At 41.3% G+C, this 20,177-nt stretch overlaps 1 protein-coding gene across 1 annotated transcript in view; it reads left to right on the top strand.

The window, feature by feature from the left end:
• The window catches only part of LOC308294963 (cGMP-dependent protein kinase 1-like), a gene marked incomplete at both ends in the record, with an annotated part of 103,133 nt that extends 93,821 nt beyond the window's left edge, over nucleotides 1–9,312 (top strand). The window contains 2 exons of the mRNA XM_080737899.1: nucleotides 8,728–8,794; nucleotides 9,214–9,312. Of these exons, the coding sequence (XP_080594025.1) occupies nucleotides 8,728–8,794; nucleotides 9,214–9,312 (166 nt within the window). The remainder of the gene's footprint in view (nucleotides 1–8,727; nucleotides 8,795–9,213) is intronic.
• Between the last annotated feature and the right edge of the window lie 10,865 nt (nucleotides 9,313–20,177).

The following is a 20,177-nucleotide window of genomic DNA, read 5'->3' as shown; positions in this document are numbered from 1 at the left end:
TGTCATACTGATGTGGAGATATGAGCAGGGCAAAGGTGTGACGTGTGACGTGTGACGGACGGACGGACGGACGGACGGACGGACGGACGGACGGACGGCCGGTGGAGGTTTTCATAGTAAACTGCTCCCTGACGGTCGCAATAAGAGTACCAGTAAGACTCCCTAATCGGGAGATAAGCGACCGTTGGTCGCTTATCTCCACAAATAGGCCAAAAGTTTGTTTTACCAATTATCAAGACATACGGGCAGTTGACAGTTTGCCATGGTTACTCATTGAAGTTGAATCTCCATATATGGAGATAACCTACGCATCACACTAAGTCTGACCTCACCAGCCCATATTTGGGCATGAGCAACTTATGTCTCCATATATGGAGATATGATGACATCACACAGTCCTCAGCCGATGATGTGGCGTGATGTCATACAATACACAAACGAGCCCTACAGTATAAAGGGGCAATTCTTGCCAGGAAAGAAGCATTTCTTCGACTCAGACCTTATCGCCAGGGTTGGCTTATAGCAGCTGTCGGTAGGACCATATATGGATTCTGTTAGTGTGGATCTCCTAACAGGGCATCATCTGGGATACAATCCCCTTTATGCCCATATATGGAGATCCCTAACAGAATCCCTTTCATGCCCATATATGGAGATCCCTAACAGAATCCCTTTTATGCCCATATATGGAGATCCCTAACAGCATCCCTTTTATGCCCATATATGGAGATCACTAACAGCTAACAGAATCCCTTTTATGCCCATATATGGAGATCCCTAACAGAATCCCTTTTATGCCCATATATGGAGATCCCTAACAGAATCCCTTTTATGCCCATATATGGAGATCCCTAACAGAATCCCTTTTATGCCCATATATGGAGATCCCTAACAGAATCCCTTTTATGCCCATATATGGAGATCCCTAACAGAATCCCTTTTATGCCCATATATGGAGATCCCTAACAGAATCCCTTGTATGCCCATATATGGAGATCCCTAACAGAATCCCTTTTATGCCCATATATGGAGATCCCGAACAGAATCCCTTTTATGCCCATATATTATGGAGAAATCCCTGCTCTGAGTATCTGACATCAGTGTGATGTCACCTGTTTATGCCCATATATGGAGATCCCTGCTCTGCGTATCTGGTTGCTATGGTAAACAGTTGGTTGCTAGGGTAAAAAAACATGGTTGCTATGGTAAACAGTTGGTTGCTAGGGTAAACAGTTGGTTGCTAGGGTAAAACCATGGTTGCTAAGGTGGTTGCTAACGTACACTAACAGACCAGCAACAACAGACTGTTGCCACAGCAACGTACACAAAGGTTTGTGTACACATGTGGTGTGATGTCATACTGATGCGGAGATATGAGCAGGGCAAAGGTGTGACGTGTGACGTGTGACGGACGGACGGCCGGTGGAGGTTTTCATAGTAAACTGCTCCCTGACCTGACGGTCGCAATAATACCAGTAAGACTCCCTAATCGGGAGACCAGTAAGACTCCCTAATCGGGAGATAAGCGACCGTTGGTCGCTTATCTCCACAAATATCACAGCCTCCACCTCTCACGTCATACGGGCAGCCATAGTTACACCTGGAATGTTGAATCTCCATATATGGAGATAACCTACCCATCACACAAAGTCTGACCTCACCAGCCCATACATGGGCATGGACGACTTATATCTCCATATACGGAGATGGCCATATATGGAGATACGATGACATCACAGAGTCCACAGCTGATGATGTGGCGTGATGTCATACAATACACAAACAAGCCCTATATAAAGGGGCAATTCTCAGCAGGGAAGAGAGCATTCCCCACTAGCTGAGTATCTTAAGATGGTTGGATGTGATGATAAGCCACAAATAGGCCAAAAGTTTGTTTTACCAATTATCAAGACATACGGGCAGTTGACAGTTTGCCATTGTTACTCATTGAAGTTGAATCTCCATCTGAATCCCTTTTATGCCCATATATGGAGATTCCTGCTCTGAGTATCTGACATCACTAATCCCTTTTATGCCCATATATGGAGATCCCTGCTCTGAGTATCTGACATCACTAATCCCTTTTATGCCCATATACAGTATGGAGATCCCTAACAGAATCCATTTTATGCCCATATATGGAGATACCTGCTCTGAGTATCTGACATCACTGTGATGTCACCTGTTTATGCCTAAATATGGAGATCCCTGCTCTGAGTATCTGACATCACTGCGATCTCACCTGTGATGTCACAGGGACACATCACCTCAGTATCTGTGATGTCACAGTGACACATCACCTCAGTATCAGGCGTTACACGTATACATTGAGCAGGGCAAAGGTGTGACGTGTGACGTGTGACGGACGGACGGCCGGTGGAGGTTTTCATAGTAAACTGCTCCCTGACCTGACGGTCGCAATAATACCAGTAAGACTCCCTAATCGGGAGACCAGTAAGACTCCCTAATCGGGAGATGTCTGTCTGTCTGTCTGTCTGTCTGTCTGTCTGTCTGTCTGTCTGTCTGTCTGTCTGTCTGTCTGTCTGTCTGTCTGTCTGTCTGTCTGACTGACCAGCTCAGTGGCCTTGTGGTTAGAGTGTCCGCCCTGAGACTGGGAGGTCGGGGGTTCAATTCCCCGGCCGGGTCATACCAAAGACTATAAAAATGGGACCCAATGCCTCCCTGCTTGGCACTCAGCATCAAGGGTTGGATTGGGGGGGTTGATCACCACCAATGGGGGTCCAGGGACTGCAGATGGAAATTAGCCCACAGCGGGCTAAATCTGGCTCATTTACATTGAAGTGAAAACTGACATGTCCATTAATGAGCAAGGTCCCTGTCAAATAAACAGATCTTAACTCTTAACTCTTAGGGCAAAGGTGTGACGTGTGTGACGGACGGACGGACGGACGGACGGAAGTCTGACCTCACCAGCCCATACTTGGGCATGGACGACTTATATCTCCATATACGGAGATGGCCATATATGGAGATACGATGACATCACAGAGTCCACAGCTGATGATGTGGCGTGATGTCATACAATACACAAACAAGCCCTATATAAAGGGGCAATTCTCACCAGGGAAGAGAGCATTGCCTGGAATGTTGAATCTCCATATATGGAGATAACCTACGCATCACACAAAGTCTGACCTCACCAGCCCATACTTGGGCATGGACGACTTATATCTCCATATACGGAGATGGCCATATATGGAGATACGATGACATCACAGAGTCCACAGCTGATGATGTGGCGTGATGTCATACAATAAACAAACAAGCCCTATATACTGATGCGATACGATGACATCACAGAGTCCACAGCTGATGATGTGGCGTGATGTCATACAATAAACAAACAAGCCCTATATACTGATGCGGAGATATGAGCAGGGCAAAGGTGTGACGTGTGACGTGTGACCGACCGACGGACGGACGGCCGGTGGAGGTTTTCATAGTAAACTGCTCCCTGACGGTCGCAACTAAACTGCGACCTTACGGTCGCAATAAGCGACCGTTGGTCGCTTATCTCCACAAATAGGCCAAAAGTTTGTTTTACCAATTATCAAGACATACGGGCAGTTGACAGTTTGCCATGGTTACTCATTGAAGTTGAATCTCCATATATGGAGATAACCTACGCATCACACTAAGTCTGACCTCACCAGCCCATATTTGGGCATGAGCAACTTATGTCTCCATATATGGAGATATGATGACATCACACAGTCCTCAGCCGATGATGTGGCGTGATGTCATACAATACACAAACGAGCCCTACAGTATAAAGGGACAATTCTTGCCAGGAAAGAAGCATTTCTTCGACTCAGACCTTATCGCCAGGGTTGGCTTATAGCAGCTGTCGGTAGATAATGCCGGTCTTATATAAGGGTCATTTGTGTACGGTGTGATTTGCCATGGTTACTCATTGAAGTTGAATCTCCATATATGGAGATAACCTACGCATCACACTAAGTCTGACCTCACCAGCCCATATTTGGGCATGAGCAACTTATGTCTCCATATATGGAGATATGATGACATCACACAGTCCTCAGCCGATGATGTGGCGTGATGTCATACAATACACAAACGAGCCCTACAGTATAAAGGGGCAATTCTTGCCAGGAAAGAAGCATTTCTTCGACTCAGACCTTGTTGGCTTATAGCAGCTGTCGGTAGATAATGCCGGTCTTATATAAGGGTCATTTGTGTACGGTGTGATTTGCCATGGTTACTCATTGAAGTTGAATCTCCATATATGGAGATAACCTACGCATCACACTAAAGTGGCGTTTCCATAAAGCTACTTTTTGCGCATTAACGGCTTAATCGCAAAATGTTTTTATGGAAACACTTCAAAATGCGAATAAACTTTCATTATCCGCAAAAAAGATTATCCGCTTGGAGGAGGAGGATTTTGAGGCTTAATCGAATAAACTAAATGCGCTTAAGTGAATGGAAACGGGTCAGACAATAAATGCGAATAAAATATGACGTTCTGGTCCATATTGTCCTCCTATAACACTTTCCCCCACCGCTTAATTAACGTCCATTGTATAGCGTTAGTCTACAAAACAAACCGGTTGTTACACACGGAGTAGCCTCGGAAACCCAGACTTTTATTTTCACACGGAGTGACCCTTCGTCATCACACCGTGTTGCGCGTGCCGAAAGTGTCCGTACAAGCTCAGAGCAGCTCGCATCTGCGACGCTGCAGGATGCAGTCTGCCCGGAGGACTCAACCGGGCGGTGGGCCGGTGTCGGCTCGGCTCGGCTCGGGGACGCCCCTCGGGGAGCCCCAGCCCGGGGTCGCTTGCTCCGTGCTCCCGCCGGCCGCACTTTCTCCGCGGCGGTGCGTCGCGACTGGCTCTGGGTCGGGAATCGGGATGCGTGTGCAGCGAGTCACAGCAGTGCACTCACGTCTCTCGGTCTGAATTCAGCCCCATCCCAGCTCTGTGCACTGTGTGCAAGCCCGCGGGAAATGTTTACAGCAGGCCGGTCAGACGGACCCAGGCAGGATCTCCCAAGAATCGCATTTCACCAGTTTAATGGAAACGGGCTAAATTCGCTTTGTCTTAAAGCGCATTTCTGATAATTCGCTTCCCTAATTCGAATACGTTTATGGAAACGCCACTTAAGTCTGACCTCACCAGCCCATATTTGGGCATGAGCAACTTATGTCTCCATATATGGAGATATGATGACATCACACAGTCCTCAGCCGATGATGTGGCGTGATGTCATACAATACACAAACGAGCCCAGATATGAGCAGGGCAAAGGTGTGACGTGTGACGTGTGACGTGACGGACGTGACGGACGTGACGGACGGCAGGTGGAGGTTTTGATACTAAACTGCGACCTTACGGTCGCAAACAAAAGCTTTTTTATAACAAAGCTTTTTGTTTTTAACTTTACATTGTTTGGCAACAAACTGCAATACCAGCACAGTGTCTAGACTAACAGGTTTAGAACTGACAATAAGACAGGAAATCTTACTACGTACATCTAATAAATTAATTGATTTTACTATAAATAAACTGAGCTTTGACAACTCACTCAAATTATTCCTTACTAAAAACTATCAAAATATAAGAATTATCTCTGCCTCTGTCAAAGATCTGTCAACTAAAAACATCTGGCATAAAATGAATTACAAAGTCCTGACGTGCACTACAGTGTACATATAATAGTAAGTTGTTTTTTACTAAGAAAATAAATAATCTCAGCTCTGAAAACTCACTCAAATTACTCTTTAGATGTTTACTTACTAAAAACAATCAACATATAACAGTTAAAATGCACTTAAAATGCTTGAAGTGAGGGCAGCCATTTTTGTCATGTTCCCACTGGCCACTTCCCATGATCCCAGGGCAAAACCCCACACATGTGACATCATTTGAAAGCTACAGATGTCCTCTGTAATGCACAACAGGACTCAACTCACTGGTATGTATAGTATGGGAGGAATTCACACAAAACCAATGTGTACTACAGAGGACAAAAAACAATTAGCTGGGTCTCAGGAACATTCCGGCCATTTAGTCAGGGAACTTTAATAAAACCCTGGGAATAAATTCCTTTCCAAACAATTTCTTCGCCAATGTGTTCGTAAAGGTGTCTAGTAACATATCTAACAAAGATTGAAATTCAACATCCCTAGCAAAATGTTTGACAGCTAGGGTAATTCTGAGTCTCATTCACTTACTATACACTGTACTATAAGGGAAAAAATCACTCCCAAAAATATGCTTTAAGTAGCATGTTAGGGGTCTAACTATGTGTTTTTAATTATTCTGAATCCATTGCAAGCATTTGTTTTGCACGAAAAACATTAATTGGGCCAAAAACAGACGCAAAAAAACGATGGTTTAGTGATGAGTCATCACTTTTCACAAGGTGTATGGGGTCCATTTCTGGCCCACGGAATGTTTTTCGTGCAAAACAAATGCTTGCAATGGATTCAGAATAATTAAAAACACCTAGTTAGACCCCCCACATCCCACTTAAAGCATATTTTTTCGGAGTGATTTTTTCCCTTACAGTATAGTGTATAGTAAGTGAATGAGACCCAGAATTACCCTAGCTGTCAAACATTTTGCTAGGGATGTTGAATTTCAATCTTTGTTAGATATGTTACTAGACATCTTTACGAACACATTGGTGAAGAAATTGTTTGGTAAGGAATTTATTCCCAGATTTGACAGTTATTCTGCTAGTTTTCCCTGACTAATTTGAAAATAGCCGATCTACAAGCTCACAATGCGTCTGCTATTAATAGAGTATTTCTATATTGCAGGATTGATACTTTTTTAATTCATTTGAGTACTTTTTCAACCACTGCATATAGCAGAACGTTGCTCTTCCCCTCCAAATATGCGCTGCCCTGCGTTACTTCACAACAGGGCAAAATGTATGAGGGGCCAATATAATTTGTGATAAAATCTGTGTGCAGGGACGCGCTCGCCATGAGCAAGCGTATCAATATGACTTTGTGTACATGCCAGTGGAGAGACGGAGCCCTCTGTCTGTTGAGAAAAGACGATAAAGCTTTACTTCCTTACTAGAAACAGTTAGTTTTCATTGGATTCGGGAGCTATGACGTCATTGTATGCGACTATACATTACTTTAGGAACAGTCTACGCATTACTAGTTACGTTATGCCTTAAGCAGTCGTGGTGCAACACCTGTTAGTAACTCACTTAGTCACAAACCTAAGCCTCTAGTAAGGACTTTACTCCCTAACTTAGGGCAGAACTTACGTTCTGGTGGTGCAATTGGCCCCAGATGATTAACTTAACATTGTTTTCTCACTCAACAGTATAGAGGGTATCTGCACATTTCTAAAGTGACAATTTAAACATTGGACAAATTGTCAAATATTAGAGGCAGAAATTGTCCTATCTGCTATGTTCACAAAACCGTGCTTTACAAAATGTAATGCCTCATCTCTTAGTGCTTGTCAGGGTTCAAATATGATTATTTTGAAAAGGTTGAGAACCACTGTTAAGCCCCTTTTCGACTGCAGCTTTAGCACCACACCACACTACACCACACCACACCACACCACACCACACCACACCACACCGCATAAAAATATCTACATTTTCCATTACACAAAAGTACCCCTATCGGTAAGAAACAAATTGAACCTTTTAACTGTGATTGTAATGCAATTTAAATTATAATACACTATAATGGATTAGAACTGTGATTATAATACACTATAAAGCATTAATGTATTACAATGATAATTATAATACACTATACAGTAAATGGATTATAACTGTGCTTATAATACAATATAAAGTATTAATGTATTACTATGATACTATAATACACTTTAATAGATTATAATAGTGGTTATAACACAATAGAATCTATTGTCATGTATTACAACTATATACTGATGGTCTAAATGAAAAGTCAGTGAGTGATCAGTCATTATGAAGTGTTTGGCCCTGTTTGGCCTAGCTCAGACCTACTCTAGATTGGATACTTTTTAGTACCACGTTTAGTACAACTTTCACACCACTCTACCCCGGTCCTTCTAGTGGAAAACCTGACACAAGTGGGCGGTGTGGTGTGGAGTGGTGTGGTGTTGGGCCAGTGGAAAAGGGGCTTTATAGAGTAACCCCAGCAGTTTGCCAGACTACAGTTTTCCTCCCACAGTGTTTTTGCGGCACACACTCGAGTCATAATGTCAAATCGACCTGCTTCATGGGGAATCGGGTGCTTGCAATTTGCTAACAGATATGTTGTTGTTGTTAAGATTATGTATTTAGTGAATTAATGTTCCCCATTGGCTTGAATGAAAAAGAAATGCAAAAAACAAACAAAAAACAAACTATCATCCTCAGCATGTCGGCACAGTGTGTTTATTTTCTTTGCCATGGTAACACAGTGTGTTTATGTTCATAGCCATGGTAACACAGTGTGTTTATGTTCATAGCCATGGTAACACAGTGTGTTTATGTTCGTTACCATGGTAACACAGTGTGTTTATGTTTGTTACCATGGTAACACAGTGTGTTTATGTTCGTTACCATGGTAACACAGTGTGTTTATGTTTGTTACCATTTGTTAACACAGTGTGTTTATGTTCGTAGCCATGGTAACACAGTGTGTTTATGTTCGTAGCCATGGTAACACAGTTACCATGGTAACACAGTGTGTTTATGTTTGTTACCATGGTAACACAGTGCTCTTGTCTTCAGGTGGTTTGAAGGATTCAACTGGGAAGGTCTTCGACAGGGAACCATAGACTCTCCTTTCACTCCTACTGTGAGTTCTGTACTGAAGCAATAAGCCACAAGAGGCGAGTGGTTACCTGGTATTTTACAGCGGCTGAGAGGCAGTCTAACCAACCCTCTCAGCCGGTGTAAAATACAGGTAACCACAAGCCTCGCGTGGCTTATTGCTTTTCTAAAATGGTTACAATATGGCAACATGAAAAATCATAGACATGTATCAATAACAACTGTTCTATGTCACTAATAATTCACTATAAGGTCTGCTCTGCAAGAAAGTCGTCCCCAGCTACAAGAAAGTAGTTCCCGGCCAGGCTGCAGAAACAACACACCTGTTACTTGCAATCTAGACACTGGTCTGGACCCTGGACTAAAGTAACTTTATACTGTGTTGTTTCTACAGTTTGAGGGGCCCCTGGACTACAGTAACTTTATACTGTGTTGTTTCTACAGGTTGAAGGGCCCCTGGACAACAGTAACTTTGATTGTTTTCCCGTGGACACTAAGGAGCCTCCACCTGACGAGGAGTCAGGATGGGACAAGGAGTTCTGAGCTCACTCACCCTGGCGGGGGTCTCTGCTTTTGAATGGATTTTTAAAACGTATTTTACTTGAGGGGGGCGCAAAAAGAAAATGTGTTTAATAATGAACCTTATCGATCCTGCTTATTGAGCCTGGCTTTTATCGAGCCCACTGTTGAGCGTTTTCAAATTTTCTGTTTTGTTGAAAGACGTGAGACGACAAATTCTGAACAGAACAGAACAGAAATATTTTTTATTGGCCAGTTGTGAGTAACAGTTGGCAGTTATCAATACACTTTTAAGCCCCTTTTCCACTGACATGGCCCAACACCACACCACTCCACACTGCCCACTTGTGCCAGGTTTTCCACTACAAGGACCTGGGTAGAGTGGCGTGAAAGTGGTACTAAACGTGGTACTAAAAAGTATCCAATCCAGAGTAGGTCTGAGCCAGGCCAAACAGGGCCAAACACTTCATAATGACTGATCACTCACTGACTTTTCATTTAGACCACCAGGATATAGTTGTAATACATGATGATAGATGCTATTGTGTTATAACCACTATTATAATCTATTGTAGTGTATTATAATTATCATAGTAATACATTAATACGTTATAGTGTTTTATAATCACAGTTATAGTGTATTATAATTAGGATAGTTGTAATGCAAATTTATATTTTATCATAATCACAGTTAAAAGGGTCAATTTTGTTTCTTACCGATAGGGGTACTTTTGTGTAATGGAAAATGTTATAATGGAAAATGATATTTTTATGTGGTGTGGTGTGGTGTGGTGTGGTGTGGAGTGGTGCAGTGTGGTGCAAAAGCTGCAGGCAAAAAGGGCTTGTGCCAGTGTTAGTGATTAGATGTATTTCTTGATCGCCTCTCGTCTTGATAGTTTAAACATGACGTCATGGACCGCTATGCTCCACAAGCCAAAAGCTTGAAAATTGATCCAAGTCTTGATACATTTGTTTTGGAGTTTGTAATGAGCTCGGCTTTCGCGCTCCAACCCTAGTTATTTCCATACAGTAGTCATTCAAGCCAGCAGACAACATTGCTGTTTTGATCTGCTGTGAATCATAAATTGACTGCATAATTAAACACTGCTAATTATGATAAGCAACCACACCTGTCTAAGACAAGTCTCTCATTGTTAGGGTACAGTCCTATAACTGTATATCTCTATTATTGTCTTTTTTATTATTTCCTGTCTATTTGACATATCTATCTGGTGTAACAGGGTTAGAAATATCCTTGTATTCATTTCTTCAAAATCCTCTTTTTATGTAGTGTATACTGGTTCTCAAACCTTTTGGGCTTCAGTACCCCCTGTTCCTGATTGCCCTTTAAACGACTACAACATTTTGACTAGAAAATACTGACATTAACTAGAAGTCCAGTTTTTATGTAAATATTTTAAAAACAAGAATTGACACAGTCAATATATAAGCTGGTCACTGGGTTAAAAAGTAGGGGTGCAGGAAAAAATCGATTTGAATTCGAATGGGGTTTCTAACAAAAATGGATTTTTAATTTTTTTTATATATATTTTTTTTTATATTTTTTTTTCTTAAATTTTTCATTAGATATTATGTTACTCAACTAAAAACTTTACTCAAGTAAAAAGTAAAAAGTACCGGATTTGAAAAGTACTTTTGAAGTAAAAGTAAAAGTATTTTTACCGTATGTTTCTGTGCAAAGCCAATAGAATTTGAAGGATATTAAATTGAAGTAGGACTGTCATCTAAGGCAGTGTTTCTCAAATGGGGGTACGTGTACCCCTAGGGGTACGCGGAGGTACTACAGGGGGTACTTGAGAGAACATGGAAAATGGAAACATTTATTTTACTGTTATGTTTAATGATAAAACATTGACACATGCATGTGAACGTGCTGCTCTGTATACGTAGCTTTAAACCAAATTAAGTACACATTTTACTGTTACTGAATAGAATACAGGCTACTTACTTTTATTTTCAACATATTGACATACAAACTGGACTTTTGATGTCAGTATTTTCTAGTCAAAATATTGTCGATTAGAGCAGTGTTTCTCAAACTACCAAATTTCAAGGTATCCCCTTAACTCTGACAGTGTACAAATGGAACCAAATGAACCCGTTAGGGTTCATTTGGTTCCATTTGTACACTGTCAGAGTTACAGACTTGTATGGGTCACTGGATTATAGGGGGTACTTGGATTCAGCAATCAGGAAAAGGGGGTACTGAAGCCCAAAGAGTTTGAGAACCACTGATCTAAGGGGTAGCCTACTGTCATTTTAAAAAGTAATCTTACAATACTAGTTAATATGTTTATGATGTCATTGTGAGAATGTGCTATAGTGTTGTAGTCGAGTCCACCTAAAGTGTCCAAGTCAAGTCCAAGTCCTAGGGGGTTCGAGTCCGTTTTGTCTTATTAAAAAAAAGGACAAATAAGACTTGGACTTGGACTATATGTAGTACAATATCCCAAATCACAGACGATAATTATCCAGTCTAATATCATGATATGGATACAAAAATAATATGAATTTAAAAAGAATTATAGATTATAGGTCTACTACTGTAATCTATAACATTTTTAAACATTGCTGTTATAGCTGTGTCATTGTAATAAAGCTGCATGATTATGGCAAAACTTATATTATCAAACAAAATCTTATTTTAATATTTTTTAATAAAAGCTAAAATAAATAAATAAGGTTTCCCTATTCAAACACATAGCAGTACGTGCATGTCTGCATTTCATTGTTTAAGGTGAGAAATGTACCTTATGTCATTAGTCTGATGCCTTCAAGTATATGCAAAGCAAAAAAATACCCCATGTTACTGCTTCAAGTTGTTTTGATTTGTTTTAACCTCTCTACAGAGACTTACAATGTTACACTTCTCTCTATTGATCAGTGCACTTTAAAACGTTCGGACGAGGCTAACGAGTAGGCTACACCTGGAAAGACAAAAAGAGAAAAGACGTCAATTCTTAATCCAGCGGTACGGGTGGATTAATGATCACAAAGGCTGTGTTTGGAATTGGAAGCTGTGTAGGCCTACTGTTTAAATAAGGACTTATTTATTTGGGAACATGTCGAGGATGTCCTGCAGGCTGCAGGTAAGAGGAAAGCAGAGAGAGTTGTCTGTTGGCGAAAAAAGAACTTTTGGGAACTTGCTTGCTGCTGCTGCTGCTGCTGAGCGGAGGGGCTCTGCGTGTGTGGCTGTGTGCCTGTGCGTGCGTGCGTGCGACTGTATGTGCCTATCAGATGCGCATCAGATAATTCAGATATGCTCCGGCGCAACATTAATAGGCTATATACCATTAAAACCAAAGTAACGAGCCTGTTTTGAAAATGTAGCAGAGTAAAAGTACAGATACTTGTGTTAAAATGTAACGGATAAAAGTAAAAAGTACTCAGACAAATAACTACTCAGTAAAGTACAAAGTACTGAAAAAAGTACTTTGTTACAGTAACAAAGTATTTGTACTTCGTTACTTCCCATCTCTGTAACTGAGTACATCTACAGTGCAGTATTGATACTTTTACGATACTTTTACTTAAGTAAAACATTTGAGTACTTTTTCCAACAGCTAATTTCCCCCATAGCCTGGAGGAGCGGTAACTGCTATTGGCCCAGTTCTTTCCCCCCCATTGTCTGGAAGGGCACTCCTGGGGTACTGTCCTGCGATTGGCCCTTAGCTCAGTACCATGTAACATGGATAGCCTATCCAGAAGAGGTAATCAATGGTCGTCTAAGAAAATGACCTGATTACCGAAGCTGGTGGCCCAGCTTAATAAAAGTAAGTAGCCTGTTGTTTTCTATTCAGTAACGGTAAAATGCTTACTTATTTTGATTTCAAGCTTTACGGAGCAGCGCGTTCACATATTTGTTAATGTTTTATCATTAAACATTATTGTTCAAATAAATGTTTAATTTACATTTTGTATAACACGGTTCTATTGTGAAAATAGACGATCTACATTTGTGAGCATGTAGATTTTCACAATTTCTGCATTTCACAATTCCTGCAATGCTAATGTTAATGAGCGTTCATTTGGCCCAGCTGTGTGCATTGCAAGCGACTGTGGTGACGTCTCGCTACATGTGTGAGTGAGGTGGATACGCCCACTCTCTATGCCCACACTCTACGCCTGCTGAACGGCGATCAGAATGCTAGGCTAGCGTCCTTTGAGACAGACGGAGTTATCGTTAGCGCAGCAGCAAAACTACTCATGAGTGTGGTTGCACTTTACAAGAGAGGGAAAAAAGCGAAAGTGCACGAAATGCAGTGCAATCCTTTTGTGCAAATGTGCAGGCTCCTAAAATCTGTAGCTACCAGTGACTGCAGCTGCTGCTTCACTTTCTTCAGTAGCCTAGCTAGCTGCTAACGGAGTAACCACGGCGCAATGTCCATTTCACTCTGCTTGTACTGGAGTTTATTCATGTTGTTCCATATGACGGACGCAACGTTTGTCTGAGGTTTTATGAATAACTAGAACTAGCAACTCACTCCTTTCAGCTTTCACGCTGGTAGCAGCTGGGATGATGACAACGAAAGACTAGCCGATCTGCAAGCTCACAGCACGTCGCATGCGACGCGTTGTGAGCTTGTAGATCGGCTATTCATCGTGCCGTTAAATAACCATGTATTCTCCACTGCTTGAACGTCCACCCTTAACCATGCATTCCATTGTTATTGTGGTTAAGTTGAAATAGTAGTTGTGGGCTCGCCTATAGGCGAGCACACTTTAGTTCTTGTCATTATTTATCTATCATGCATACTGTAGACGGGAACTTCGGTTCCGTTCTACTCCTACATACTTAGTGAGAAAATGAAAATAAAAACATCAATGTGTTCAGTTTACAGTGGCGAAGTGTGCTATTATTTTCTATAGCAATCGGCCAAATGGTGGCGCTGTAGGAAGCCTTCGAAAGTGCGATCTTTGAACAGGTATAGCTCATGCTGTGTTATACATACAGCCATGAAACCTGTATACACTTATGCGTCTCCTCATGCCGAACAACTTTTACCCTCTAACTTTTGACCTCTGACCTTTAGGTCTCCCACAATTCGGAATTATATGAAAAACAGTAAAAATCTATCTCCTCCTGGGTTTTTTTCGTTACGCGCACAAAACTTTTTTTTACATGAACTTTGGACCAATACGGTCAGATTTATCTCGGCGGATTTCTTTTAAAGTGAAATATAATTTTTTAATAATTCAATGTATATTGCGGTTTTATGCAAATTATTCTTCGGCCTCTAAATCATACATGCAAAGTTACACGTTCATGGCATTTGGCAAAGATGTAGAGGGTTAGTCAAAGTATCACTGAAACCAATTTTATTCCAATCGGCCAAAGGGGGGCGCTATACGAAGCGTTTGAAATTTCAAACTTCAAACGGGCATAAGTCATGACTCGTTTCGTTTGAAGTCATGCAACTTGCTTACACGCGTGCTTTGACTCGAGCGGAAGACATCTGTGTCATTGTTAAGTAAGCGCCGCCCTTCGATTTTCCGCCATTTTGAGCAGTTTGTAAAACGCGTAAACCCGCTTTTATTCTGGAATTTTCGCTCCACGTGCACAAAACTTTTTTTACGTGAACTTTGGACCGATATCTAAAGATCTGTCAGATCGGATTTCTTTAAAATGTAAACATGCTTTTTTAATAATTCAATGAATATTGCAGTTTTATGCAAATTATTCTTCTGCCTCTAAATCATACATGCAAAGTAACATGTTCATGGCATTTGGCAAAGATGTATAGAGTGTTAGTCCAAATATCACTAAAACCAATCTTACCCCAATTGGCCAAAGGGGGGCGCTATATCATTTTGAGCAGTTTGTGAAACGCTTAAACCCGTTAGGATTTTTTTAGCAATTTGCATGATACATTCTACATACAATCTAAGGACCTTTATCTAATATGCCTATGAAGTGCGCACACACAAAAAAAATAATAATAATAATAAATATAGCTGCAAGCAGCGATAAAGTGGCCAAAGCCAAAAACACCTCAAATCATGAACACAGCCTGCAATGTGCGTGAAATCTTGCAAGCACATTCCCAATAGGTCAAGGAACAGATACCCCCCTTCTTACATTGGCCTGTTATAGCGCCACCGGCGGGTCAACTTTTGCACAACACATTTTTGGAACAAAATGGACCAATCTTTGACGTCAGTAACGTCAAAGAGAGCACTGCCTGCGATCTTGACATTTTGTACTTTTATAGCCATTGTTTTCTGGCTTGAAGCGAGCCCACAATTGTTTCGAAGGAACAATATTTTTCTAGTTACACAAGTTGCTGTAGTAATCAGGGAATCACTTTATTATAATAATGAAAAAGAAAAAAAAAAAATATATATATAGGCCTATAGATACAACTTCCGGAACCGTTATAGGAACTGGTTCTACCCGGAACCGATATGGGGGAACCGAAAAAGAATCGGACTCGGTTAAAACCAAACGGATCTGGTGGATGAACAGCGCAGGTGCAGGTAGCCTAGTGTCCCTTTGTTGCCACCGTAGTTCACCTCAGCAGTTGTTACACAGATGTGTACTACTGTATGCTGCTGCTGTGCTATTGAAGACCAGTGTCATGTATTAATGTGTTCAAACCAGGTCAGTGGTGTCAGTTCAGAAAAAGCTAAGGTATGGCAACATGACGCAACAGGCATTTATTTTAAGAAGTACATTTTCTTTTTCTACGCTTTCTTGGGCTGGATATGGCAGCCTGGAACGTTTGTTCAGCTTTGCAGCTAAACTTGGCATGTTAGTAAACGTGCCACAATTAACAATATATAATTATCATACCTTGTTAAAGTGACCATTTTGTTAAATTTAGCATTTGTAGTTATTTTACTGTAATCTAACAACAATAACCAGCACAGATGGACAAAGACAAACTTTTATTTTCCCCCTGGACCCAGGGTATGGCAGCTGCATTCCGCTGCCATACCCAATTGATGCCCCTGAACCAAGGTAGGCTTTGATTAATACCAGTAAGACTCCCTAATCGGGAGATAAGCGACCGTTGGTCGCTTATCTCCTGTCACACTGCTGACATCAGTATGACATCACACCGTACACAAATGACCCTTATATAAGACCGGCATTATCTACCGACAGATTAGTAACAAGATGTCAAAATCATTGAAGGTTTACCCTACTAACCAACTGTTTACCATAGCAACCATGTTTTTTACCTTAGCAACCAACTGTTTACCCTAGCAACCAACTTTTTACCACAGCAACCATGTTTTTTTTACCCTAGCAACCACTGTTTACCCTAGCAACCAATTGTTTACCATAGCAACCATGTTTTCTTACCCTAGCAACCAACTGTTTACCCTAGCAACCAACTGTTTACCATAGCAACCATGTTTTTTACAGGGCCTGGGATTGATGACATCAGAATCTCCATATATGGGCATGAAAGGGATTTTGTTTCTGGAAATATGTCTGTGGGGTGCCACATTTGGAATAAAACACTTACATCACACATCTGGATATCCATACAGCCCATCTAGTTTGCCTGTGTCCATTTATGCCCATATATCTGATGACATTGGGACAATGATCTCCATATATGGGCATAAAACTTATGTTAATTAGTAAAGCCTGGGGATCTCCATATATGGGCATGAGGGGTACCCTAAAAGGGCATCATCTGGGAATAGCAAATATAGTTATCCTAGAAAGTGAAAATCTTACATCAAAGGCCATAACTACCTACCTACCACCATACTGCATTCCTCATTAAACTACCTACCAGTAAGATGCCTAAGGGAGAAAAGCAAAGGGCGAGGTTGCACCATTTCTTGGTCTTCTGGCCAGTGATGTATATCGGACCATTTAACCATATATGGAGACATCTGGTACCCAAAGATATTCACAGATATGGGCTTAATATTGATGACATAAGGGATCTCCATATATGGGCGTAAAAGGGATTTGGTTCCCCTGGCATCACAGGGATCTCCATATATGGGCATAAAATGGATTTGGTTACCCTGGCAACACGGGGATCTCCATATCTCCATATATGGGCATAAAAGGGATTTGGTTCCCCTGGCATCACAGGGATCTCCATATATGGGCATAAAAGGGATTTGGTTCCTCTGACTTTACAGTGATGTCAGTGGCTGGTTCTACAGAGGGGATCTCCATTTATGGGCATAAAAGGGAATGTATGTATGATGATGTCAGATATCATAGACGTCATAGGACTTTCACATAACGAATAACTGAGTAAGCATGTAAACCCGTAAAATCTATATTTGGGCATGGCTGATTTATGACCTCATCATGATGACATGAGCAAACACAGCTGAATTGTATAAATGATCAGTGCAGAAACCAACAGAAGTATTTGACCAAGACTCTTCGATTTAAACATCAACAAAGGTGTGACGTTTGTTGATGGTCACAAAACGTGACGGACGGTGGAGGTTTTCATAGTAAACTGCTCCCTAACGGTCGCAATCAAACATTGTTGTGTTGTAATTCCACTGTGGATTGGGGTTTGTTGTATTGGATGAAGGGTTTTATTGTCTTTTATGCTCAATTTGTGAAACTTTTTAGTTTAGTATGTGAAACGACAGCGTGTCTCCGTCCGTGTACACTATTTTACTGTCTATGCAGGGTTTGCCGCTCTGACATCACGCTCTGACATCACTATGATGTCAGGGGAACCACTCTTAACAGAATGGGTTTGCCGCTCTGACATCACGCTCACAAACAGAATCCCTTATGGAGTTCCCTGACAGGCACGTGCGCACATAGACATCAAAGGGGGCTTGAGCCCAGCCCTTTTACCCGTCTGTAAAAAGTGCCCTCTCCAGACCATGAATGCAGTTTTTACTATGGTGAAAGAAATGCAAATGCCCCTCTTTCCATGCCATACCTGAAGGCAGCATTCAAGAGAATTGCCTTGTCCAAACTCTCCTGAACTTGAATGCAGCATCTTATATTGAAAGAATTGCCCTCTCTGTGTAGAAATCCATGCCGTTACGCCACATCTCCAGTATTGTCTTTTTATGCTTAGTTCAGTGTGTCAAGTACAGAAAATAGCGGACCACCAAGCTCCAAGCTCACAACATGTCGCTCTGCGACGCGTTGTGAGCTTGGAGGTCTGCTATTTTCAATATGTTCGCCAAAAGGCCTCTGAGTAAGCATGTTTAGGCTCTCACAGCATATCTCCTTATACAGTACACACCATTACATTGGTGCCGTGACCCGGATCCGGGCTTCCCCGTAGGAGGAGGTCAAAGGGGGGTGAGTGTGGCGGAGAGAGTCGCAGCCCCAGCCTGAAGCCTCAAAAGTCTAGTATCTGCCCTCGTTCCATAGGGATGTCCCTTTGGAGTGATGGTTAAGATATTGGACTTTCACGCGGGAGACCCGGGTTCAAAGCCGGGTGGGGAGGTTCGGATCACCTCCGTTACATATGGGTACCAGGGGTCTCCATATATGGGTAACTGGTCCGATATACATCACTGGCCAGTGTCACCCTGAGGCGTCTTACTATACATATGGAAATAGCTCTCACTGGATTTGGTGCTCCATGAATGAAGAAAGAAATGTATTAATCACTGCTATCCACTCACATGTCTGTAGTTTGCCTCAGCAGATTTGTGTACTACTGTACATGTAGCCCTAGAATGTCTGTGATCATCATTACATACAGACTTTGTCAATATTCCATGAATACACAGCCATAGATCGGTCCCATTGTGCAGCAATGAGCAACTAAAGTGGCACACGTTACTTGTGTTCTCACCCAATAATTAATTCCTCAGCCATAGAGACAGATATGGTCCTGTAGTTTTATATCCCTTTGAAAGTTCTGGCTGAAAACGTTTGTGTGCATTAAAAAAAATATATAGTCCTATAAATTTCCTTTTAATAAATTTTATTAAAAGGAAATTTATAGGACTATATTTTTCATATCTTCACATTCAAACAACATTTATGCGTGCATGCATGCAATGGCACTCACAGATGAAGAATTTGAACATTTGCTTTTTAGTGTTCATTTTTCTTTTCAATAATTTTTTTTTTTACAAAAGCTTATCGTTAAAGCCTTGTTAAAGGTCAGGATGTTTGGGGCATTTTACCCACAGGATTTGGGAAAAGTGCCTGGTTTGGACTTGTTGGTCAATTAATAGACAAGGCAGGTATATTTAACATACCATAAAGAGTGAGTTATTTTACCTAGTATCAACATAATCTAAACCATCCATGGGCAACTGGTGGCCCGGGGGCCACATGCGGCCCTCACCTTCACCTAATGTGGCCCACAGGGTATATTGATTCCAGCAAATGACTTCAGTGAGTTCAGTCTATTAGTAGCTGAATGACTAGTATTAAAATGTATTTGTATTTAAGTTCATAAAGTTAACATACAGTTATATAACTAAATGAATTTGAAATTAAATAAAAATGTTACTTTCCAATTCAAAAATAGCAGATCTACAAGGTCAAAGAACTTGTAGATCGGTTATTTTTGCTACTTTTGTGTGACATAGAATGATTAAGCAAGGCATTAATTTACAAAACAAAAGCAAACTAACAAGATAACTAGGTTTTTGCCCGACAGTCTATGCAATGTGGTCCTCTGGAGTGAGTGTGGAAATATACTGGTCCTCTCCATCATCAAAGTTGCCACTCCTGGTCTAAACTATGCAACATCTAAGAGCTACATCCAGTGAGCACTACACTACACTACACTACACTACACTACACTACACTACACTACACTACACTACACTTGACTACACTACACTACACTACACGCTCATAGACGGGTTTCTTGTTTACAAACATTGAGACTAAATGCACAGCTGAATGTATCATGTAATCAATTCCTACCAATCCCCAAACCTGTTGT

This window comes from Nannobrachium achirus (genome assembly GCF_963921795.1).
Source record: "Nannobrachium achirus genome assembly, chromosome: 12".
NCBI lineage: Eukaryota > Metazoa > Chordata > Actinopteri > Myctophiformes > Myctophidae > Nannobrachium > Nannobrachium achirus.
Note: the sequence above shows the minus strand (reverse complement) of the source record. Positions and strands in the feature narration are given on the sequence as shown.